Genomic DNA, 25738 nt, shown 5'->3' on the forward strand with positions numbered 1-25738 from the left:
AACTTCAATGTTAAATATATGTATATATGCACCTTCCAGATTTTATGTTCAATCAATTAGTTACATTTACAACCGTAAGCTACGTAATTGTTTTTATCTTATACTTGTACATATTAATATATTTAATGTAGTAATTAAAGCTAGGGTTGGTTATTTCGGGAAAGGAAGCAAGAGCAGGCTACACCTTGAAAAAATCCCGTCCCCTCCAATCAGCCCTCTCCTCAAAGCCACGCCCCCAAAACACATGAACGTGCACTGCTAGAAGACGACTTTTCTGTGGTTCGATCCCCATCTTCTGACCATCATCTCTGTTCCAGTGGTTTATGTTTCTCTGGCTTGTGAAGACACAGGCAGGTCAGATAAGCCGTTTTCAGACTTTCGGGGGAACGGCTGAGAATCTGGACTTTCTCCAGAGTTTTCCTTTCACACAACCAGCGGGAGATTCTCCGCTCAGACGCCTTCACAACGGAAACAAATTCTCCGGAGCATTCAGGTGAGGGGTGGAACAGCAGAGGCGTGTTCGTTCTGCTGAGGGCATCATGTGTTTTTGGCACAGGTGTCGGCTCTTATCACCACAAACTGTCTTGACGTCTTCCTCAGTGTCTTCTATGTGTGTGGCTCATCTTTTTCATATTGTAGACGTACAGGTTTTTGTGTCTCTTGAGTGTTAGAAACATCATCAACACACACACTCAGTGAATCCTGCAGAGGATCTCCTGCTGCTCACACCGGCTCCTCCGGACTTTTTCTGTACACTTTATACCAGGGGGCCAGACTCTTGAGGCTTAACTCTTTGTGTTCACACAGATCTCCAGAGTTCAGTGCATGTCTGAAAGCAGCTTTAGTGACAGACAGGTACATTAATCAATTATTCATTCAAACATTTTCAAACAACTTTATTTATTGATGGCTATCAGGACGTGAGGAGGATCTCATCAAATAAGATAAAGTGTTTCAGACACAACTTTCCAGCCCTATCTGTCAGTATTTCTACATGTTTATTATATTTGTGGATCATATTTAATACTTATTAATGCATGCTTTGTGTGAATGCACTGACAGGATTGCTTGTCGTCTGTGCAATGACTATGAAGAATTTATTCTCAATTGTAAATAACATTGACCCTGAAACCAAGTCTTAACACAACAAAAGCCTGTACCTGTGGGGACCTCATCTTGTATTGTCCCCACAGAAACACTGTCAACATGGGTTAGTACTTGTTCCTGTCCCCACCGTGCCGTAGAAACAAAACCACACACACATACAAGCTCTCTCTCTCTCTCTCTCTCTCTCTCTCTCTCTCTCTCTCTCTCTCTCTCTCTCTCTCTCTCCTCTCTCTCTCTGGTGGGAGGAGCTAACTCAGTGCTGCTGCTGGGACTTTGTCAGTTTCTCAAACGCAGCGGACGAGGCTCAGTGTGTCTGAGACTCGTATTGATTGACTGTCTCTTTAGAAGAACAAACAAATAACCGTATTATCAGAAGCGGGAGGAGGCGGAGCGGTAAGTGGAGTAAACACGCGTGAGTGTGTGTGTGAGTGAGTGAGTGCGTGAGTGCGTGTGTACACAGTGTGTGTACTGTACATGTGACATGCAGTAGTGCTTTGATGGAGGGAGCTTTATAAAACTTTGATAAACTCTCTCACACTGTACATCCACTAGTTTCTAATGGACCCTGCTGTTTGAAAAACAAAGTGTGTTGTCACTGATAGTTTCTCAGATGGATACCAGTAATGTTGCTGGTTTACCAGTGATGTTGCTGATATTCCAGTGATGTTGCTGGTTTACCAGTGATGTTGCTGGTTTACCGGTAATGTTGCTGATATACCAGTGATGTTGCTGGTTTACCAGTGATGTTGCTGGTTTACCAGTAATGTTGCTGGTTTACCGGTAATGTTGCTGCTATACCAGTGATGTTGCTGATATACCAGTGATGTTGCTGGTTTACCAGTAATGTTGCAGATATACCAGTGATGTTGATGGTTTACCAGTAATGTTGCTGATATACCAGTGATGTTGATGGTTTACCAGTGATGTTGTTGGTTTACCAGTGATGTTGCTGGTTTACCAGTAATGTTGCTGCTATACCAGTGATGTTGCTGGTGTACCAGTAATGTTGCTGATATACCAGTGATGTTGATGGTTTACCAGTAATGTTGCAGATATACCAGTAATGTTGCTGATATACCCGTGATGTTGATGGTTTACCAGTGATGTTGATGGTTTACCAGTGATGTTGCAGTTGAAGTTGTCTCCCAAAAGCTAATATATAGCACAGTCCCACTGGATACCCTGACAGGACTGTTATAGTACTTTTACACTGACTCTGTTGGAGGGAAAAACCTGAAATGCATTAGGATAACAGCAGTCTTTAAAAGTAATAAAACAGATACAGTGGTGCTGCACATATGTGGATTTGAAATATGTTGTTCTTTAATGTGCCAACCAGTGTCTCCTCCAGGACCTAACTGAGTGAGAAACCACTATCTGAAGCAGAATGAAAGAGCAACTAATACTAAAGTCTGTTCTCTGTATTTTCTCTGTATCCACTTCTATGGAGTGTCATGCTTAACAGTGAGTAATGCTAGACGCTGAGAGACAAACACAAAGTAGAGACAAAACGTGAATTGCAAACAGAAATCTAAACATTAGTGCAACATTTGCAGCAGGGGGCGCTGAGCAGTTGAGTCTTGCAGGGACGTTTTAATGGTTTTTCAATACGTTCAAAAGACATAATAATCACTATTACTATTTATGTGTTACAAAACTATTTTGATCATTATTAGTTTAGAAAACATATGATAACAAGTAACTGTATCTGCTCATAATATGTTTAATTTAACTACATAACAGACAGTGTTTGTGTGATATGAATCAGTTTTTTAGACGATATGATCAACTACCTGATGTTGGCCAGGCCTATTTATTGGTCTAACTTTTTAAAATGGTGAACAATGATGAAACATGTCTGACTGGGGAAAAATATATATGTATTTTGAACACATTCACAGTAACTAAGGATGTTTTCTAAGTCTGTGTGTAAATCCTGCAATTTGCCAAAATAATTTTTTAGATTGTATGTGTTTGCTTTGCTTTACAATTGTTGGTCCATAAAGCAGACGCCTCATCTAAACAATTCACTAATATAAGTGATAGGCATGGGAGTGTTAACTTAACTGATGTGTGTGTGAGCAGAGGTTTTAATACACCCTGTCCCTCCAGACACATCGTTTTCTGCATGTTGTCCTCCAGGACATCATGCCCAGGGGTATAGGCTCCCACTGAGGATCTCCCTCTGTCAGAGCCGTATTCAAAGTCAGTGTGACCAGAGTCTGATTTAATCTGGCAGTGACTGGGGGATTCTCAAAAAATCGATGTTTTGGAAGGCATTGTTTTATTTATTTAATACAGTTTTCTTCCTAGAACAATGTGCTTTTCTAACGGTAACAATTTTTAGTTAGAGTTACTTTGCTGTTGTATAAACGTCTGTCACAGTCACCCAGTCATCCCTAAATCCAAGTTTTACATAAATCACCTCCTATTGTTATGGAAGACATCATTGATAACAGGTTTTAAATGCTTTTTCTAATAGTCTCTGAAACTGTGGCGACAGGAGGGGCACTCTGCAGTGAATCAGAAGTGTTTGTCTTTGATGAACATATGTAATAGTAAAACCTGAGACTTGATGGTAATGTCTTAGGAAAAGAGCAGTTACTAAATGAGATATTATACAGGCTTGTAAGTCTAAACCACGCATCATTGTCATCCAGAGACCAACATTTTTGAATGTGTGCAGGCAGGTAAAATGAAAAGTGCTGGCTGAATAGACAGAGACTGTCCTGCTCTCTGTAGTTTAGGCATCTCTGATGCCCTGCTGCATTGTCCCTGCTCTTTGTTTTCATATTTCATTAGCCGAGCTAGCAGCATGTAGCGTCACCTTCAATTATCCTCCCTGTCAGTGCAGCGACAGTGGCTGTCTGCTGGCTTTAGTGATTATAGGCTTCAGGGGACAGGTAATCAGGTCATGGTTACACTGTCACCCTGTCAGACTGCTCAGACTCCTCAGACCACAGGGAGCATATGGGACGGAAGAACTACACCATCTTCACTCAGGGTTTTCTTACCAATCTTAGATATACTGATATTGTTTGATGTGAAGTGCAGCACATTTCATAACAGTTTAGTGTAATGTGATGGTGTTTCTTTTGAATTGTGTTTAGTTCATTAATGATGTTAATGACACACTTTCTGTATGTGACAGTCAAATGATTTGGTTTGGTTACCGGTAACCGTCAGGCTGTGATGGGGAGTTTATTATTGTCAGTGTAAGCATGTTAACATTCTGACATCAGCATGTTGCTCAGAGCATTGCTGTAGTAGCCTCACTTAGCTGCTAGTGTTGCTTTGTGTCTGTTTTGTTATATTAACAGTGGATTACCATGAAACAATGATCCCACAAAGAATAATCTCCTGACTCTGCACTTCAAGCATTTTATTGTCCTTCAGCTCATTGTTTTTGTTTTCTGATCTGAACGTTACTGACTGGTTCAATCTTTCCACTCTAATCAATGTAGATCTCAGCTACCGTAAGCAACTATCCATTATCATGGACTGGATATAAAGATGCCAGATTTGTCTTCACTTCCTCACACTATCCAGCAATGAAGCCAGAATATCCCAAATACGAACACTGCCATCTTGCGCATTTTGAACCAGTCTGTGCAGTAGTAAATTGGGCCACCAGGTCCCGCTGATACATGCGCTCGACCAATGGTGCATCAGTCTCAGCTCAATCATGATGTTTCACCCTGTTTTTATAGCATCAAATAACTTAAGAGTTGAATTAATTCATTAATTAATTAAAACCAAACTTCATGGGGGGAAAAAGTGAACATCAAATCTACCTAAAATCACAGAAACCATCTATGTGAAAAAATTATTTGACGTGTACTTTGACTTTTTAAGTTTGGTCCATGTCCATCCACTAACATGGAGGAGGTGGGATTTATGACCTATACTGCTGTGCAGCCATCCACAAGGTGGCGTTCTAGATGCTTTGGCTTTGAAAGCACTTATGTTTGTAAACATTCTATGTCCACCACCAAACCACAGACAGTCAAAGTTATCTACTAGCTAGCTGCTGGCTTACACTCAAACTTGGAGTTGGTGGGGACTTAAACAGAAACACAACTTCAAATCAAAGTCGTTGCTCTATGTATCAATGGGCAACTGTCGACACATCCATCACATGAACTTGAAGGGTGATGATTTGTTGTGTTTACAGCTTCTTTCTGCTGCCCTCAAACAGCCCCAAATGAAATAATGTTGCTGGAGAATAGGCTTCATAAAATATTTAAGCTAAAGACATTTAAATGGCTCATTTTATGCTCCCTGTGCAAATATTCATTCAGGGTCCTGCTTTATGGTGCAGGCTCATCAAATTATCTGGATAACTTCGTTATCATTCAAGAGTAAAACCCATAAACTCTTGTGTTATGAAGTTTGAAAATGCATTGCACTTGAAATGTGGCCGAGTCACACACACTTGATCACATTAGGACTTTTTGTGGGAGGTGCTATAAAATCTCTAAGGTACATCACACACTATGTATTACAGTGAGAGCAGTTCAGTGCACAACCCTGTGCGTTGTGGGTATACACACACACACACACACACATACACATACACACACAATGTTCAGATTACTGTAAATCTGATTAAGATGTATCTTTATTGTTTATACATATAAAGGAACAAAAGTTCCATTAATAGATAGGTCAGCATACTCACAGACACAAAAGGATCCATCCCTGGGGTTAAAATAAGCAGGAAAATACTATGCTGCATACAGTATAATCTAAACCTTCAGCATGTGCATAACAAAGTAGAAGATATTTCAAATGTGCATTAATAGACATTTCAGTCCATCTGCCAAAACGAGACAGGACATTTTCCCAAAACTGGTCATCGTCCTCTGCAATGGTTGGCCAGATGTCTGATTTTGTTTCATGAGAATTTAAAACTTCACTCTGTCCTAATGTAATGTAGCTGGAAACATTCCCAAGATCATTTTCCATTTAATCAAATGCACTTGGTCTTCGAGCTGGAGAAATATGGCTCCATGTTTTTCAGTGTTGGTGAGTGTGTTAGTCTTTGTTTTATGGCCTTGTGGTTATTGATAGGGTTGAGATTAGCAAACTACTCAAGTGATAGGTGCGAATAATCACACTTGATGTCATGGTGACAGAGGTTTAGTTTTATTTATATCACACATATAAACTAAAAAGATTTGTTTTAACTCAGACATCATGTAGAATAAAAGGGAAAAGATATTTCAACTGACCTCGGAAACTAGACAACAACTGAACCTGGACAATAAAGGAAAGTTCGGCTTTGGTAACGCTGCCCTCGGGATAGAGACTGCAACTTGGATGTAGTGACATCACATAAGGGTATGTGCCATTTATCTGAAGGGGACACGTTGAGGACGAGTCTTTAACTACTTGCCCACCCTGTCATCTATAGGTTGGTTTGTGTGGCTGTGCGGAGCCCACGTGTTCCCCCGTGGTATTTCCCCTCCCTCCTAGTGTCCCTAATGATAGAATATGTGGTAAACAGAAATAGCAACACTTGTGAAGCACAGGCTTCTCTTTTTGCACCACACGCTGAAGACATAGAGGCTGCACTGTGTGTGTGTATGTTTTATTGGGAGCCTATTTGTCCTCTGTGACTGAAGGACTGACTTCGTTTTTTTCTAGTCAATTACACGGCCTGCTGTAGAGGGCCCAGGCCGACGCAGGCTGCCACTGTGTGGACTAATGCGTTTCTCATCCACCTTTATTAGCTGTGGCGATGCCTGGCTAAACCAATCACATGCTGTGTCACAAAGAGCAGAGAAGACGAGAGGTTTAGCTGACTCTTCCTGCTGCTGTGGCTTGTTACCAGCCTGTGCTGATGCCAACATCCAGACTGATGTGATTATGGAGCAGCACAGACTCATTTTAGTTCTGTCTGCTGCACTTCATGTAAAGTTTTTATGACACACGTGGAATATGGCTCCTCTTTGTAATTACGTAGGACTCACTTTATATCTGTTTTAGAGAAATGTACTCTGATGATTTCATCACATCATTAGTTACAGATGGACTTCATACAAACACTTGTCGTGGTGATGTGTGATGACTCATGTGTTGAGAGGAGCAGTCAGTTCTCCGTGTGAGAAGTGCACTGAAGAGGTGATTACTGCTCTCCTTAAATCTCCAGAGTAAAAAACATCCTTTCCCAATCCCAGCAGAAACCGTATGTCTTCTTCAGTTGCCGATTCGACTTCCACTCACCTAGCATTTCACTGAATATTCTCTAAAATACTCGGGGCCCATAATTCATCACTGGCTTTCTTGATTCAAATTACTCGGGGACAGTTTTGAGGGGTGAATTAAAGAATATACATTTATATGGAACTAAGATTGGAACTCCTCTCCTCTCCTCTCCTCTCCTCTCCTCTCCTCTCCTCTCCTCTCCTCTCTCCACTCCTCTCCACTCCACTCCTCCCCTGCAGTAATCAGGCCATAGCTTGTCCGTCCAAACCAGCCAAACCTCTGGCTGCCTGCTGTCCAGCCACTGGGCCACACACCCGCACGTTTACATCTAAAAATGCCCAGAAATTACACTCAATAAATACAAGAATCAAATAAAACAATTTCCAAATATTAGCCTTACTGCTCTCCTGCATTCACATAAAACTGCCTTTGTTTCTCCCAGTAAATGGGTTTCCCTCCACCCTGCCAACTTAAACGCCAATATTGGGTCAATGGCAGCGTGGCTCTGTTTAATTAAACTCAGTGTTGATTTGTAGAGACAGAGTCCAGACCAGAGAGTGGTTTGGGTCTGCTCAGCCTCCTGACACGGTCCTAAATGGTGCCAACACTTCATTAATGCCGACTGTACATGGAGACACTCGCTCCACACTAAGCAAGTCGGTCATATTGGATCTGGATTATGTTTGACTGAGTGGCTGACTGACTGTGAGCTTATAATTCATTACCTCCACCAAGGAGGTTATGTTTTCACTCCTGTCTGTTTGTCTGTTTGTTTGTTTGTTTGTTCGTAAGCAAGATTACACAAACACAACTGACCAGATTTCCATGAAACTTGGCTTGGGGGATGTAGTACGGGTCAGGGACGAAGTCATTACATTTTGGTGTGGATCCAGGGAATTGCTATTGCTTTCTCTAACATTTTGGGATAGGGCATTTGCTGATGTTTTCCTACTGACAAATTCATGGGTCTTGATGGAAAAAAATAAATAATCAAGTTTAGAGAACTGAAATCTATGAGTGTGTGAAAATTTGGTGCAGCTTGATTCATTTTAAGGAGACTGTGAAGCCTTGTGCCATTCTAGTTATGAAAATGTCTCCCTCCCATCTACCACAAGTCCTGAGATATAACAGCTAAATGGTAGAACTGACATACTTCAATGACAGTATAAAATAAAAGAAAGAAAATAAGGAGGTTACATTCTGTATTGTCGCTGCCTTTTGCTTTGACAATAGGATGATTTTTGTACAGCTTCACATACCTCAAGTTTTATCTTTCATAACATGATATGTACATGATATCTTGTTTGCACACTAGCCTGGCTGTTCAGTCTGATGTGAAGTGCTCAGCAGAAGCACCAGTGTGATCTCACTCGTCTTTCAGCAAATATACACTCTAATCCCAGGTGGCTCAGAGACTGTTCGGGCGATCTCAGCTGTAATATCTTCCCTCATGCCAGCAAATCAATGAAAGAGAAATAACTGCACACAGTTGACATTAGCTCCATCTTTCCTCCCCCAGAAGAGTCTGGAGCCAGGATGGACGAGCTACCAGCTGCTAGATAATATTAACCAAGTCTGATACCACACAAACATTTCGACAAAGTTATGTTTTAATAAAAAAAAAAAAGCTTTGTCATCATTTGCTGCATTTTACAAACTCTGACAATGACATCTTTATGACATTACTGATCCTTTAAGTGATACTGAAACTGGTTTAGCCTTGAACAGCGGTTGTTAAAAAGGTTCCCTTCTTCACAAAGAAAGACATGGAACAAAGTAAATACTCCAGCTGCAGCACCCTGTCAGTTCGATGTGTGTGTGATGGATCAGCTTTCATTTCAGTCCTCATGCCTGACCTTAGAGGAGTGGGCCATGGTTTGTGCATTGGAAACTCTCACTTCTTACCTCTATTGACTAGGATATATGGCTGTCTTCAGTGTCAAACACAACAAATTCATTTCATTTTGCCCTATATAAACACATTTGTATATATTATATAGACATATATGTGAATTTCTATACCTTTAGTGCGACACATACTTCATGGTCCTCTTGTCTGAAGTGCCACTTACAAGGCTTCATTACTGCAGTATCCAGTATATATATATATATATATATACCCCACCGACGATACGGGATGAATGCATATAGAAGGGCTTGTATAATAGCTCCAACTGAACTCTACTTGTCCTGTACATACACTCACTTGAAAAGGAGTCGACTGTTTACTCAGTAATCTCACAGAGGGAGATGGTAGTGTTGGAAAGTGTGTATATGTGTGTGTAAGGGGGAGTCAGGGGTGGGGGTAGCAGATTGCCTGGAGGACCCTCAGGATAGAGGTTTCAGATCTACTTACCATCTCTTCACAACATTAAAAGGAAGATATTACTTTGCTGAAAGCACAGAATTTCAATGAGAGCAGGAACAAACAAAAATGTTAAGGAATTCATTATAATATCATTTAGTGGATCAAAAGATTGGGCTGCGGCGAGAGAGAGACTGCTCAGTGGAGTTATGTGGCTCTGCAAACTCATCTGCAACGAGCTCAGAGCAGGAGTGTAGAAAAGATTGGTTGTGCAGATCTACTTCATATATTGTGTATTGTCAATGTCTGCTGCCTTGTCACTTAAACATCTCCAGTGACAAAGAGCTACAGGAAACAGCAAACAGCATAGGGTGGTTGACAATACTGTCCTAACACTGCTTCTTGGCACAGAGTCTGAACTGTCTTGGCCTCAGAGTTTCAAATAGTCCAGCACACAACACGTCCAGCACACAACACGCTGTCTAAATGACCAGTTTTCAAAAGCAGGCAGGCTTCACCCTGGTCTGGTCTTTACCAACTATAGAGAGACATATTTATCTGACTGGTTTCTGAGTTTCATGCCCATACAAGCTGTAAAAGTGATCCAACTGTGAGTCACAATATTGTCTATGGGAGATATGAATGGGACTTTTACTTCCAGAACCAGGGGCACCAGAAATGGATCTTTTATCTTTTTAGTTTAAAGCCTTGAAGCTTGGATTAAGTTTAACTTTAATGATAATAATAATAATGTTATTGTTACAAAGAAGAGTTGTCACATGTATTTCTATCTGTGAAGAAATGGGTGGAGGGTTGGTAATGTAGACGTTCGTGACTTGGTCAGGAATAACGACTGAACACTGGTGGCTAGATGCTAAATAGGCTTGAAACAGTGTTCACATGTGAGTGCATTTGAGGGTCCTGGACATGAAGTGGTTTGGGAGCAGCTGCAGTTGGAATTTCTTTTATTTACCCACAGAGCTGGGGCTGCGCGCTGCATGACTACAGTCTGGAAACAAGACATATAACCGAGACATTGTCATTTCACCTCAGTCCATGACCACTGCAACCCACTGCTTCAGCTTCGCAGGAAAACAAAACAAAAGTATTGTGTCAGTATTGAAAGTTCAGTTAAACCCCGAATATTGTCTTTATGAAAAGAACAGAGTGTGACGCATATTTTACAGCGCAGCTTGTTTTTCAATCTGTGTTGCAGGCATGACATCAGTGTCTCTGTGTTGAGACAGGAAAATCTTATCCCGCTGTCATAAAAGCAACACAATAATGAAATGACATCACAGCGGGCCAGTAATTAAATGAACAGACATGCTGTCTTGGAGTTTTTTACTAGGCTGGGAGATTGTGAGTAACATTGCAGCATGCTGGAGAGTAGGGTGTTGATGAATGAAGCTACAGGCTTGTTGTGTGTGACATTTACAGACATAAAATCATGTTCTCTGTAAGAACAGGTTTATTATTGTGGTCTACATAAATGTATGAACACACTCTCACATGGTTTGTTTTTAACACTGATTTCTCTCTTATACTGACTCATATTTAACACAGTAACACAGGATCTCAGTTTGCTAACTGAGGGTGGTGTGGCAGATGACAGTTCAAAGCCATCTAATCTGCCTGGCCCTCAGCCTGACATTAAATGGCCGGGCTGCTGGTGGAGGGACATGACTTCAATTATTACATTTCAGTCAAAAACTCATTAGCTCAGTGACCTGCACAGCAGCAGAGGCCAGTGTCGATACTCATGCTGCATGATACCAGGGGCTAGTCTGTCTGACAGTGGGTGAATTAATCACAGTCCATGCTCCTGCTGTGCCTGGCAGCAGACAACAGCAGCAATTGGTTTCCTTGCTGTTAACAACATGTTTCTGTCTCAATCAGCCGCAGAAAAGCTCGAAATCAGGAACTGTTTCGTCATTGTGTTGATTTACAAGGAAACTAATTTGCAGCTGTTTCTGAGGTTTGTGACGTGCTGTTGTAACTTCTGCTCATTCAAAGGTTGCTCATTGTGCCAGAGCGTCATTAGCATGAGAAAATGCTAATTTCATCGCTCTTGCTTTAAAGTTGCTGCAACTCCATTATGTTTTTACATAAATTGTCATTCGCTCTCGTTACATCAAAGAAAACTAATTTTCACAACCGGGCATGTGGGGAGGGTCGTACAGTAAACAGGGAAGTGTTAAACACTTCAGCCAGTAAACAAGCCTGAGCTCCCTCCAGCTCCCTCAGGGAGCAGGTCCACCACATATCCTGCCTGTTTACCATGAATAAGTTCCCCCAAGAACGTCTTATAAAAACTCCATTTATGAGAACTTCAAAGAATGGCCAGGCTTGCCAGAGGGAGGAGGAATCTTCTATCAGTCCGCCTCGTTATGCTGGGAGCAATCTCTCCCTGCTGATGGCTACAATGCAAATAAGCTGCCAGAGGAAGAAGGATGAGATTGAGCAAAACGGCAAGGAGAGGAGAGCAAGGAGATGAGAAAGCTACTGGGAAGGTAAAGATATGAAAAAAGAACATAATCTGTGTCATCAGTCCTTAACACTATTGCAAACAACCATGAAAGAGAAACACTTTAATCTTCCAGCAAATGGCGGTGAATCTCACCATGGCTGTTTCCACACTGATAACCGAGATCAGCTCCGTGATCTACTGAACCAAAAGGATGTTCACTCTTGCACATGTCAGAGACAGTGGTTTCTTTATTCCTCCAGTAGCAGAATATTGTGGTTATGTAGTGGTGCATGCTGGGTCCCATCAGCTTGAAGCCTCATTGATTCTCTGTTGGAGTGACTGGAGCAGAGGTCGCAGTGGGGTCAGTGCAATTAGCGATGAACCCCTGGTCTTTAATGAGGAGGGGGGATGAAAGGGTTGCCAATTACTCTGAGCTGTTTTTCACTAAAAACAACCTGGTGCTGTTAAGACCCAGCATGATTAACCTTCACCAACTCTTAATTTTGTTTATTCTTTATATGTGGAAATGTTAAAAGGGAAGTTGTTAATTAGAGCTCACAATAAAACTGTTATCAGGACTGCTAGCTTCACCTCCTTTGTTAACCAGTTCTTGGGGTTTATTGGGGTCAACAGACCAGTATTAGGGGGGCCCTGGCATTATAGATGAAATGCATGAAAGAGTTTACAAACCATTATTATTAATAGAATGATTGCTCCAGTGTTTACAAGGTTAAAAGTAACACTGACAATTAGTTAAAGTTGAAAAACCCTCAGCATGTGTATAAGTCTTGAAAAGCTAATTAGGAGCAATTAAAGTCCATAGGAAGCTTCAGTCACAGTGTCTTTATTCCTATATATAAAACTTCTAAGACTCTTGTTTGAACTAATAAAGTTGCTCCAGCAGTTTGCTCTTTATCTCATGAAAGGTGAGGACAAACTGGTTCTGAGTTGCTTAAGTGTTCGCATTATCTCTGTCATCTCTGTTGCTACTTGGTTGGTTTGGTTTAAATGAATATTTCGCCAATGTTAGAAAAATCACTTATTTTCCTTTTTGCTAATTCAATCAAAAGCTTGATACCAGTCTGTGTCATGTACAGCAAATATGACGGTAACCAGCAGCTTAATAGCTTAGCTTACAACAAACTTGAAGTTGAGAGCAGCATGCCTGGCTCTTTACAAAGGGAACAAAGGCAACATATGAGCCAAAATTTTGTTTTTAAAATGGACAAAACCAGACTGGCTATTTGGCTAGCTATTGCTAAACTATTGTTTGAAAAGCTTCAGAAGTTTCAATTTAATTGAAGCCAAATCTTCAAAATGTAGGTGACTGTGGACAGATTGAGTTCTACAACCAACCAACCAACTAATCGACTAACCAACCAAACCACCAACAACAACCAATCAACATCAACCAACTGACCAACTGTCAGACTGATCAACCAAACAAACAACCAACCAACCAATTGTGCATAATTATGGGGCCCTTCTGGTGACATTTGGGGAAAAAATATATTAGGTGACCACGACACAATAACCCGTGGGAACGAGATAAATACCTCGGGGCCACAAGTTATGATCGGTTCCTTACTAACCAGACCTGTAGAGCTGAACTGAAGAATCCTCATGGTTGAGAGATAAAACCTTTCACTTAATCACATGATGTAGCCTCTACAATGGGCTTTAGTTTGACACACACTGTCTGCACTGACTCTGAGGACACTGTGGTGGAGACATTTGCAATTAGACTAGAAAAACATATGGACCCATTTCCGTGCACCATGACGCGTAGCGTGTCTGAGGGATTTTGGTATCGTGGTGACAGGATGGGCATGGAGCATCTGGAAACAAGGAGAGATTGAGATGTACTGGGTGTGTTAGTGGTGGGGATCGACTTAACCAACCAGACATTGTTTTAAATTTCCCTTATCCTTCGTTTATCTCCTTTAAGGAGAGTGCGCACCGTGCAATAGTGTAGTGTAATTTTGGTGAGGGCTGACTGCTCGAGTCTCAGAGAGAGAGAGGGGAGGGAGAGAGGTGAGCTGTCACAACAAGGTAAATATGTAAACTATCTCTCCCCCATTCCAAATAAATATTAAATTTCAAAGGATAAACCTACTTAAAGGGAAAGATAAAAGAATAAAATAATTTCTGGTTATCCTGCCGCTAACACACCTAATACATCTCTATGTCCCCCCGTTTTCAGATGCGCCAGGTGCATCCTGTCTCCACAATGCCAAAATCCCTCAGACATGCTCCCTGCACACACAGAACCTCTGATTAACCGCGTGTCCGTGGGTATAACTGTAATTGACGAATCACTACAACTAACCAACCAACCAACCAACCAACCAACCAACCAACCAACCAACCAACCACAACCAACCAACCAAACAACCAACCACAACCAACAAACCAAACAACCACAACCAAACATCCACAACCAACCAACCAACCAACCAACCAAGCAACCAGAACCAACCAACCAAACAACCCCAACCAAACATCCACAACCAACCAACTCAACAACCACAACCAACCAACCAACCAACCAACCAACCAACCAACCAACCAACCAACAACCAACCAACCACAACCAAACAACCAACCACAACCAACCACAACCAACCAACCAAACAACCACAACTAAACATCCACAACCAACCAACCAAACCATCACAACCAACCAACCAACCAAAGAACCCCAATCAACCAACCAAACAACCCCAACCAAACATCCACAACCAACCAACCACCCAAGCAACCAGAACCAACCAACCAACCAAACAACCCCAACCAAACATCCACAACCAACCAACTCAACAACCACAACCAACCAACCAACCAACCAACCAACCAACCAACCACAACCAAACAACCAACCACAACCAACCACAACCAAACAACCCCAACCAACCAACCAAACAACCCCAACTAAACATCCACAACCAACCAACCAAACCACCACAACAAACCAACCAACCAAACAACCCCAATCAACCAACCAAACAACCACAACCAAACATCCACAACCAACCAACCAACCAACCAACCAACCAACCAACCAAGCAACCAAGCAACCAGAACCAACCAACCAAACAACCCCAACCAAACATCCACAACCAACCAACTCAACAACCACAACCAACCAACCAACCAACCAACCAACTTAACTGGTTTGTTGTGTCAGTCAAACATTATGTCTGATCCTCTGACTTCTTCTCTCCTGGCTGCTTAATGATGAGGTGTAAGAACCAATGCTTATTGTGCTTTTGTGGTCAGTGTTAATTAGTTTGGATACAGTAAGAAAATGAATGCTCAGCAGAAAGAGAGAATGTTAATGGTTGTGTGTGTGTGTGTGTGTGTGTGTGTGTGTGTGTGTGTGTGTGTGTGTGTGTGTGTGTGTGTGTGTGTGTGTGTGTGTGTGTGTGTGTGTGTGTGTGTGTGTGTGTGTGTGTGTGTGTGGTGGGAGGGTTATGTTTTCCACTCATGCTCCCTCTTTGACTGTCAGACAGGTCACGGAACAGGATGTACAGTAGCTGTCTGAGCTAACAGGAAGTGGAGGAGTGTTAGTCTGTGTTTTAGCTGCAGTGTCCAGTCCTGCTGTCCCCACTCTTTCCTTACTGTTAGTGACAGAGCTGAGATTCTGAGAACTACATTGGTTGATAACTGTGGGTGTTTTTGAACGACAGGAATGTTTTTAGTTGAGGAGAAGACAGATGTTTTAACTTTCATCCACTCCTAGAATGATGAACTTCATGCATTTCAACACCCTGCTATGACTCAAAGTCACACATTCTACAAGTCACACTTTCTGAAGAGCACAGTCATAGGTCATGTTCTGTTGCCACAGAGCATTCGTAGAGTAGTGCCTTCCTCAGATGACAATCAATGAGGGTTGTATAATGATCATATCAAAGATCCTTGAGTTTCTGCTCATCGTCAAGCAGCCTCACATTGATGTCAAGTGGGGTTTTGATGCTTTCAGACAAAACCAGGATTGATGTTACTTTGTTTCCAGGCTTTGTGCTAATCTAACCATCTACTGGCTCCAGCTTCATATTTAACCATGAGTGTAAATATAAGAATACATTTTTTCATGTACGCAACTGATACCTTAAAATAAATAGTGTAAAATAGTCAAATACAAGCATATTTACAGCTCGTCCGTAGTAGGAATCAGAAATATTTTTTCAGCAGGCAGAGCAAAAACAAATTTTTTCCTGCTCATCATGCAGTCATGTCCATTCAGTACACTTTATGTGTAGAAAATGTCTGAGGAAGACTCCCTCGGCTCCATTTAACAACAATCAGTAACATTGTGCTATTGTATAGGAACAACACATATAAAACCTTGTGCTATCCAACCTCGGAAAAGTGTGTTTCATACCCTCACAAAGAATGGTCACGCTTCCAATGATCCACAGGAATTGGATTTCATGGGTGAGATAAAGAGGAGTGCATTTGGCTGTGAGGTTCGCTCGGGGGCTTAGCACTCCTTGTTAAGGATACATCCAGAGGCAGGGTGTATTTTCAAGTTAAAGAGATGCGGTGAGAAGGTCAGAGTGAGTAGAGATTAGAAAACTGCAGATCTGTTTCTTTAATGTTTCATATTTTTTCAGCCTTTGGAAATAATTAAATAAACAAGGAAATCAAGCGTGAAAATACCAAATATTCAGAAAATCAATAATAATCATTAAAATGTTTTATTCTGTATGGCATGATACCAACACTTAATCACTTACTGGATAGAAAATCTTTGCGGAATCATACAGCTTGTGATTCTGTTGTTTTCCAGTCCAGTGTGAATATTTATAGTCAAAAGTTAATTCCAAAGTGCTATATATGCATATTTTATGAATAATGTAAAGACACTGGAGCATTGCCCGAAGTATTCAAATATATAAAGAGAATCAAGAGGATTCTGTAAACACATAATTCATTCAGCAAAGGACAGAAGCAACTGTCATGCATACCTTAAATTACCATATCATGTTTTTAAATGCTGCTACTGTTTGTATCAGATTAAGCGTAATTTTTTTTTGGTGGTGTAATGAAATGGTAATAAATGGCTCAACCTTGTCTGTGTGAGTGCCGGGTGCAGCAGCCTGTTGGCTCGGCGCTCTGTGCTGTATTGATTTTCACGCCAGCCAGATAGAGTTTCTGCCATAGTAACATATTACATCTGCACTGATCAGGACAACTTGTCTGAGGATGTAAAACAGGCGCCAGTGTTGCTGTTCACACTTTTTTAGTCACAGACACATTTGACACACATGCAGAGGGTTACCTATAAACACATGGTTAAAACGTATGTTATTTGTGTTGTATGTTCTATTTCTGACTAACTTTACAATATTAATGCAGGCAGAGGCCATAATTAGTGAATCTTACAGTGATCAACAATTAAAGAAGCCTGTCTCCCTAAAAATGATCATATAAAAATTTGTTAACACCTATAACATTTTAATTGCTTTCTTTTAATTGACATTAAAGGCTCAGTGTGTAAGATATAGGTGAAAGGGATCTATTGGCAGAAATTTTATATAAAATAATCCTAGTGATGTTTCTACTTGATGTTTTTACTACTCAAAATTGTACAAATTGTATTTTATAGGAGCCCAAACTGGACAAACTACATACCTTTTGAGTTTTTATGACAACTGAAGGTTACCACAGGGTTACTTTCATGTTTGGAAGGGGAGGATGAGGTGAGGGGTATTCAGCCGCAACTTGCAACGTCACCACTAGATGTCACTAAATTCTCCACACTGAACCTTTAAGAATTATGTTGCTGATGGACAAATCTGCAAAGCCACAAAATGTTCACTGACAACATATTTAACTCTGTTGCCATGCCATATCTGACTGTAGAAACTAATAATAAAAAGGCTTTTAATGGGTTTGTTTTAGAGCCTCACAGCAAAGCCCAGGAAACAAATTGGGGTCTTTGGGTTTCACTTACCATCACCAGAGGGTTTGTGTTGCCAAAAACTGACCTCATCACACTCAGGACTGAAACTATATGAACCCCTGTCTCTGGTGTCCCTGTGCGATCCCAGAGTTCACCCTGATCACCTCTCTATAGCACACACGCAGAACATTGCTTGGAAACATGATCTACGCAGCAACGCTTCCTCACAAATGTATTCAGTGAAAGAAATCTGTAAAATACAGTAGAATAGGGTTGATGAAGTTGATAATTTTATTTGATTTTAGGAACTATTTTTAAATTCATTAATGACTGGATGTTTTTGTAAATCATTTGAAACTATTTTAATGTAGAAAAAGAAAAATCTGGGTTCTTTGTGACACACAAGTTAATATTTATATCAGAGTATTTCACTTAAATTACTTCATGAATTATACAACACCACATGTCTTTTAGCAGATCAATGCATTATTATTATAACACAATATTTGAACTATTACACAGCTGTATGTTACAGATGTTAAAGATGTTATCTCCTGCTTTTCCAGGCTCTCCTAACTAGACCAGAGAACTGACGAGTGACTTTTAGTGTCTTCAACCTTTCAACTGATTCAGACGCAGCATTAATCAATAAATCGAACGCAGCCTTCCTGTAAGAGCACATAGTGAAAGAAAAGTATTTTCTCCTGGAAATGACAACTCAGAAGAGGAGGTGGAAATGATTGTTGTTCCCTTTTCAAAATATATGTCTTGCCATCAAATCATCCAGATTGGAATACCGATAAATCCTTGTGACCTTTAAATCCCAAATATGCAAGGAGTCTTTGTTACAGTGCAAACGCAGAACTGACTTGGCAGGGTCAGCTTGGATCTGAGCTGGTGGTGAACTGGAAGGTTTAGACAATGCGTGCGGCATCTTGCAAAGCAATCGCCATTACGTACAGCTCAGCTTTAAAACGTTCAAGGATGATAAAATAAAAACATGAAATATGAGATAGTAGTGTTTTTCCAATGGAAACCACAGAAACAATCACTTTAATGGCACATGACCAGAGTGGGATGAGGAAGTCTTCGGGAAATAGCAACTAGGCTTTAAAGGCATTTCGAAAAACATTTTCCATTTGATTTTATTTATTCTTCATTTATCTGCTGTATGGAGCAATTAGGTGCATTATCTTCCATCAAATGTAGTGGTATTTTAATCAGCAAAAAGTCACCGATAGGTTTCTTCTGCATGGTGCATGACAAATGAATTTGTCCCATCTCCCAACCCAGTGAACTGGGTGTGCAGTGAGGGTTTTGGTGGCTCAGCTCTGGGCTCCACATGCTGCAGTAATCTAGGGAGGGTTAGGATAAAGCCTGGCTTCGCCCCACTCTCTGCCTCCTCCCAGATCAGATGAGATTAGGCAAGAGCTAAGGAGCTCTGGGGTAAGGCAGGGCTGAGAGACACTGAGGCTGAGGAGGGACACAGCGAGGCAGGTGGGCTCCCCTGCAAGAGGAGAAAGCTGGAGAGAGGAGGCGAGTTCACTCTCAAGACTTCAGGATCAAACATGCTGGTGCACATGAAAGAGTATTGCTGTGGAGCAAGATAGACAAGGTGCACCTTCAAGGAGATGCACTAGATTGATGACTGAATTTTTGGATTCCAGAGAAGACTGGGTTTGTTCGATTGTGGTTGGGAATCTGGTGAGTTATCATGTCCTTGTTGCTGGGTGATCAGTTTACCTTGGGGTGCTTTATACCCTGGTGACACTCCCTCCAAGGACTGTGGAAATAGCAGTGAGATAGACTGAAGTGCATGGCAATTTACCACATCAGCTGCAACCAGGTTTGGCAGATTATCTGTAACACTGGTGCTCAGCCATTTGAAAATATGAGAAGATGAATGTTTTTTTTTTTTGCTGAATTGATTTTCTTGGTATTATCTTCAGTCTTGTAAACAACCTGCGTTTGGCAATGCAGATGCAAGGAATCTATGAGCCCTTGTTAAGTGATGCTCTTGTGAAGATGCACTATTGAAAAGCTTTGGCTGAATATACTTGCTTGTGTCATTGTTGGTGCTGTGAAGACTCAATGACACTGGGATTATATTGACTCTGTCTCTGCCTTTCTCTTTTTCAGCAAGCCATGCCAAGCTGTTCCTGGAGTGACAGAGCTGACAGAGAGACTATATGTTGACGAGTGTCTGTTGAACCCTTCACTACCTGGAGCTTACTGATATTCTGCTTCAGCTTTTACCGGGAGGTGTTTGGAAAATGGGGAGGAGGAAGATCCAGATCACACGGATCGTGGATGAGAGGAACCGACAGGTCAGTGTCCCTTTCTTATTATTCTGTCTTCTATATTATGATCATTTAAGTTCCTTTCTCCTGACACTACTCTGTTAAACATCTCGTCAGGCTTCTGTATCACAACATGCATCATACAAACATGAAAAACAACACCTTGCTGCAGAATGTTTCAGTCGTTATATATATATATTTTTATGATATCTGACAAGCAGATTTAAAGTGCATATTGTAGTTTCGAACTGGAACACAAAATATTGTACAGATGTGCAAGTATTAATAGTTTTAAGGAACACTTTGTGAAAGGTATCCCTCAAGGAACCATGTGCGTACCCCCTGTAGTTTCAATCTAAAGAACTCGTGTGAGCTGCTTTACTTTTCAGAGAGCAGTGGTCACAGCTGGTGGCGAGGGCAGTAATTTGGGGTTAGCTTGGTCCGAGCGGCACCCTGTCATTAGCAGGGTGGGTCAGCGTTAGGGACACACAGTGGCCTTCTCTCCTCACAGTCTCCTTGCTCCACCACACTGCTGCCCACTGGAATCCCTCTCTGTCTGTCTCCTCTATATATATCACCTCCAACAGCACAACAAATACCAGCCTGTCTGGAGGGAAGGCGCAGGCTCTGGAAATAGGGATGTGGCTGGAAAATAAATATCTGGGATGATGTTTATATTTGATGTTTGGCTGTCTTGGTCAGACCCTTTTTAGATAGACACTGCTTTAGCTGTGCACTATCACTGGAGCCTGCTGTAAATTTAGGTTCTCGCACACTATTTTGGGAAGTTGGTCTGTTCTTGTTTTTTATCTGTCAAGTGCATCAAGTGTTTTAGCTGTTTTTCCTCAAACCATCACACGAGTCACTATGCAGTGTATATGGTGCTGTAGTAGTCGATTCATCAGCTTTCAGCACACACATGTACAGAAAGAGGAACAAGGTGATTATCTCTTTTCTCTTTTCATAGAAATGTATTTTCAAGTCATGCTCAACTTTGTTTCAGAAAAAAACTGAAAAAAACAAACTTTCCTGCCAATAAACAGAGTTATAGAGAGAACTGTTCATTTCAACACTATCATCTCATCTAGTTACTGATGCAATGTTTTTTCAGTGAGCACTATCATTAACATACACCAAGGAGGTTATGTTTTGATCTGCGTTTGTTTGTTAGCAGGGTTGTAAAAATGACTGAACCGATTTCCATGAAATCTTGTGGAGGGGTGGGGCATTACCCAAGAGAGAGCCCATTAAAATTTGATGAGGATCCAGATCATGGGGTGGATCCAGCATTTTTTCTTTCACTTTTTTATCATTGTGAGATAGGGTGTTTTAAAACATTGATGTCTCAGAGAGTGATACATGTTTATTGACGAAAAAAATCAGCCATGCTCAGGGGACCGATATTCATGAGATCCAGATCCAGGTAAAAATCTGGTGAATTTACATGTGGTTCCATAAGGGAACATTTAAATTCACAATTGAACTATATTAATATTTGGATTTTTATTTTCACTCTCCCAAGTTTCTAGCATAAGTGTAAATGTTCAGCCTGGTTGAACATGAACTCTGTCGACCATCTACTTCCCCACCAGAACATGGGATGTTACAGGAGATTCAACATCTTGGCTCGGGACACTTTGCTCTCCAGACATTACAAAAACAATTGAAACTGTATTGGAGACAAATGACCTTATATTAGACCGATTAAGAAAATCGTATATATCGTTCCCTCTTCGGCTCTGTGTGGTAAAGCATATACAGTATAAAGCCACAGTGCTATCATGCATGATGGTACTCTCTTCAGCTCCCTTGGTAAAAGTCTCCAAGTAGGACAGGAGATAAAGAGTGGCTTTAAGTTACTGGGTTCCCCACATTTAACCTACATATTCCGCACTTAACTCTCATGACAGTTACCTGACGTCCAGTGAGGTCCACATCAATGGAAGCACTTCATGTTCCTTCTTGCACAGAGGTAAACAAATGTGGGGATCTTCCTGGTGCCAGTCATAGAGGAGTTTGTTTGTTCATTTCAGGAGGACGTAGCAGAGAAAATATAGGAGACTGGGTGTTTTCTCCCGGTCCATGTGAAATGCACACATGCTTGTTTGAGTCTGCTGCTGTGATTAGGAGGTTTCTGTTTTTTCTCACCCCTCTTTCAAGTTATGTTTATAGGATAATTTATACTTCCCCTCAGTGAACTGCAACATTTGGCAGAACACCAACTCAAACCTTTGGGGAGAAAGTGAAACTGGAAAAACTGCTTTCCGACAAACTGTGGATTATACTTCCTCTGAGGATGCAAATTACTGTGCCCTGCTTCCATGTGTCAGGTTTTGTCAGCGTCGACTGTTTTCAGAGCAGTTGTAATCACTTTTGGTTTTAATATTTTTTGTTGTTACATACTGAACAAGACTCCGACCCTCCTCACCAACATTTGAGAGTCAGAGGAAGCTTCTAGATGTGATATGAGTCAGGATCTCAGAAGACAAACCTACATGAACACAGTTCACTGCAGGGAGGAGGCTACACACCAAGAAAAAGGAATGAAAGCATGATCGATGTGCGATGGGTTTGATTATGAGCTGTAAATGTCTCCAGTCCAAACAGTGCATTCTAGCTTTATACTAGTTGCATGTCATAGTTAAGGGGATCATAAAGGTTTCAAGAATGATTGCATCATTTAGATGTCACAACCCAATACAACGCTACACATTTTGAATGTTTTTTGTTTGTTTGTTTTATATGTTTACTGACAATACTATGGTTTTTCAAGGAATACCTTGATAGTTATCATTAAGGGAGGTTTCATAATTTCCAGGTTATTTCCATCAGCTTCTGGGATTTCAGTTCCAAATCTTGCACGAGCGCCTCCCCCTTATCCTCCTCTTTCAGTGTGACACAGGCACATTCTGAATCTCCAGAATCTCTTATCTCTCAAGACTATGATGATGTAGTATTACACGTTGCCACTGTGCTCATGGACTCATATTCAGTTCTAGAGAGAGAGCAGTTGCTAAATGGCTGAAATTAAACCTAATGCCAACTGCAAATGTGTGTTATAATTACTATTACTGTGACTAAATTTTGACAACCACACATTCCTTAGAACAGGTGGCACGGTGGAGCAGTGGTTAGCACTCTTGGTTGTTTGTCTCTGTGTGTTGGTCCTGTGATACACTGGCGACATATCCACTCTGTCACCAGCCACTCGCCCAGTCCGAGCTGGGATTGGATGCAGCACGCCCACACGTGTAAATTATTTTTTTGTTGGGTCAGATTTCTTTTAGAAACCCTTTGTCAATTTAGTATTAGTGATCTCTGATTTCCACCATGATGGCAAATTGATGCAAATAATGGGTCTTGGGTCAGGAAATGTTTAAAGGCATAGAAAATCAACAGATTATGCTTTTAAAATATAAAAACTAAAATGCAATTTTGTCTGTGGATATTTGAAGATAACCAGACTGATCCTTGGTGTGTCTCTCTAGGTGACTTTCATGAAGAGGAAGTTTGGTCTGATGAAGAAGGCCTATGAGCTGAGCGTTCTGTGTGACTGTGAAATCGCCCTCATCATCTTCAACAGCTCCAACAAGCTGTTTCAGTACGCCAGCACCGACATGGACAAAGTCCTACTGAAATACACCGAGTACAACGAACCACACGAGAGCAGAACCAACTCTGACATTGTAGAGGTGAGTGGTAGAAATTTCTCAGTCGTCTCCAACTCATGTCCTTATGTCAGTGTAAGTGTGAAACCTTTTCTGCTTTTTTCCATGGACGGAGTTTTAGAAAGAAAAACAGCAGTGGAAGTAATTGAGTGAAAGTGAAAGAGTTACCTAAATACAGAACTGGAACAACAAATAAGGAGAGAAAGAATTCTTGAGACAATAAAACTTTATTTGGGATTTAGACTCCAACTCTTTACATTCTAATCAGGTTTTAGAATTCCTCAGTATTTGTTGTGAAAGCTCTCAGACTGTTGGCATCCATTTAGAATAGTGTTTCTCTGTGGGGGCGGAACCACAAACTACACTATAAATAAAACATTTCCTAAAACCAGAAAAGTGCCACCATCAGCCTGACTCCACTTGAAAGGGGTAAGTTCACGCTGCAACTTTTCTCAGCAGCGTTTTCGTATTGTCATAAACATTCAATTATTATTAAACATTATTAATTAGTTTATTAATTTAATCTATTAGGTTTTTGCTATTTTGCATTTTCCTTGAATTGTAAAAAAAAAAAGAATGTCACTCAAAACCTTTTAATGCCAAAAAGTTACATGCTGCATAATACATGTCATATATGGATTATAAATATGAAGAATTACGTATTTGTAGACTAAGAAGCAACACAATTGAAAGATTAAAGTTGGATTGTTTTACTCATTTACTGTATCGGAGGCTCTTACCCATGTCCACCTTCTTAATTACACCATCCACCTGAGGATGAATAATCTTGACATTGAGAGTCAATTCAGGAACCTCCTCTATGTTCCTGTCTGGGAGGTGCAGCTTTTCCAGCTGGACATGACCAAGAGGGCAAGCTCACTATCCAGGAGCATCTTGTCCAAATCCACTGCAACGACGTGGCACAGGCTACGTTCTGCACATCTGGATGGGCAGTATGTTGGTCAAATATACCCATGAGTGTCTCTCTGGAAGAAGACCAGGCTGCTTCTCTTTGTTTTGCCAACAACATAGCTGAGCAGGGATTCAGCCAGGTCCTCCGCATGAAGCCCAAGTGCTGTAATCACTTGGACTTGATGGTGGCAGAACAGGTGTTCTACAGCTGAAACTAACTTCACTGCTATTATCTGTGCAGAAATGGGCAGAGATCCACCAGGTGTAAATATTCACATTTTTTAAACAGTTTAACTTGGTTCCTTTGAAAATTAAGAGAAATTGTGTGTTTTTTTCCCATGGCCCCAGACATGTCTTTGTAGGCTGATCTTGGTTTCTAAATAACATTGGCTGCTGTTTATGTCTGTCAAATTGCTAACCATTGCAATTGTTTAACACCCTTTAGTATACAGGGTCATGATAAGATCCAGCCATCCACCCATTCTGTGGGGTGCTTCAGCGTCATCAGTGTGGTGACGCCAGCAGTGTTGCATCATGGTCCCTGAGCAGCGCTACCCTGTCTATCATAGTACACACTCATTGCTGCGGCCATTAAAAATGAATGGTCATCTTGAATCATTCTCTGGCTGTTTATGTAAGCTTCTCATGCCTGTTTGTCTTGCTGAGAGTCTGTAGTTAAAGCTCCCACCCATCCCACACACACACACACACACACACACACACACACACACACACACACACACACACACACACACACACACACACACACACACATACACATAAACTATAAAGAAGCAAAATATCCCTATTAACTGAGCTTATTTTCAAAATGGCCCTTCCCCCTTCCTGAAAAAC

The 25738-nt window shown here is 41.1% G+C and overlaps 1 protein-coding gene across 2 annotated transcripts in view; it reads left to right on the top strand.

Moving 5' to 3' along the window:
* The first annotated feature begins 1368 nt into the window (after positions 1 to 1368).
* Positions 1369 to 25738, top strand: part of LOC118109491 (myocyte-specific enhancer factor 2A) — a 44069-nt gene continuing 19699 nt past the window's right edge. Inside the window, exons 1-3 of one of the 2 annotated variants that reach the window (XM_035156653.2) lie at positions 1369 to 1500; positions 20143 to 20330; positions 23792 to 23995. In XM_035156653.2, the coding sequence (XP_035012544.1) occupies positions 20277 to 20330; positions 23792 to 23995 (258 nt within the window). In that variant the 5' untranslated portion in view covers positions 1369 to 1500; positions 20143 to 20276. Of the gene's footprint in view, positions 1501 to 19356; positions 19708 to 20142; positions 20331 to 23791; positions 23996 to 25738 lie in introns of those variants that run through there. The other variant, XM_035156644.2, reaches the window with a different exon arrangement.

The sequence above is a fragment of the Hippoglossus stenolepis genome, chromosome 1 (assembly GCF_022539355.2).
Source record: "Hippoglossus stenolepis isolate QCI-W04-F060 chromosome 1, HSTE1.2, whole genome shotgun sequence".
Lineage (NCBI taxonomy): Eukaryota > Metazoa > Chordata > Actinopteri > Pleuronectiformes > Pleuronectidae > Hippoglossus > Hippoglossus stenolepis.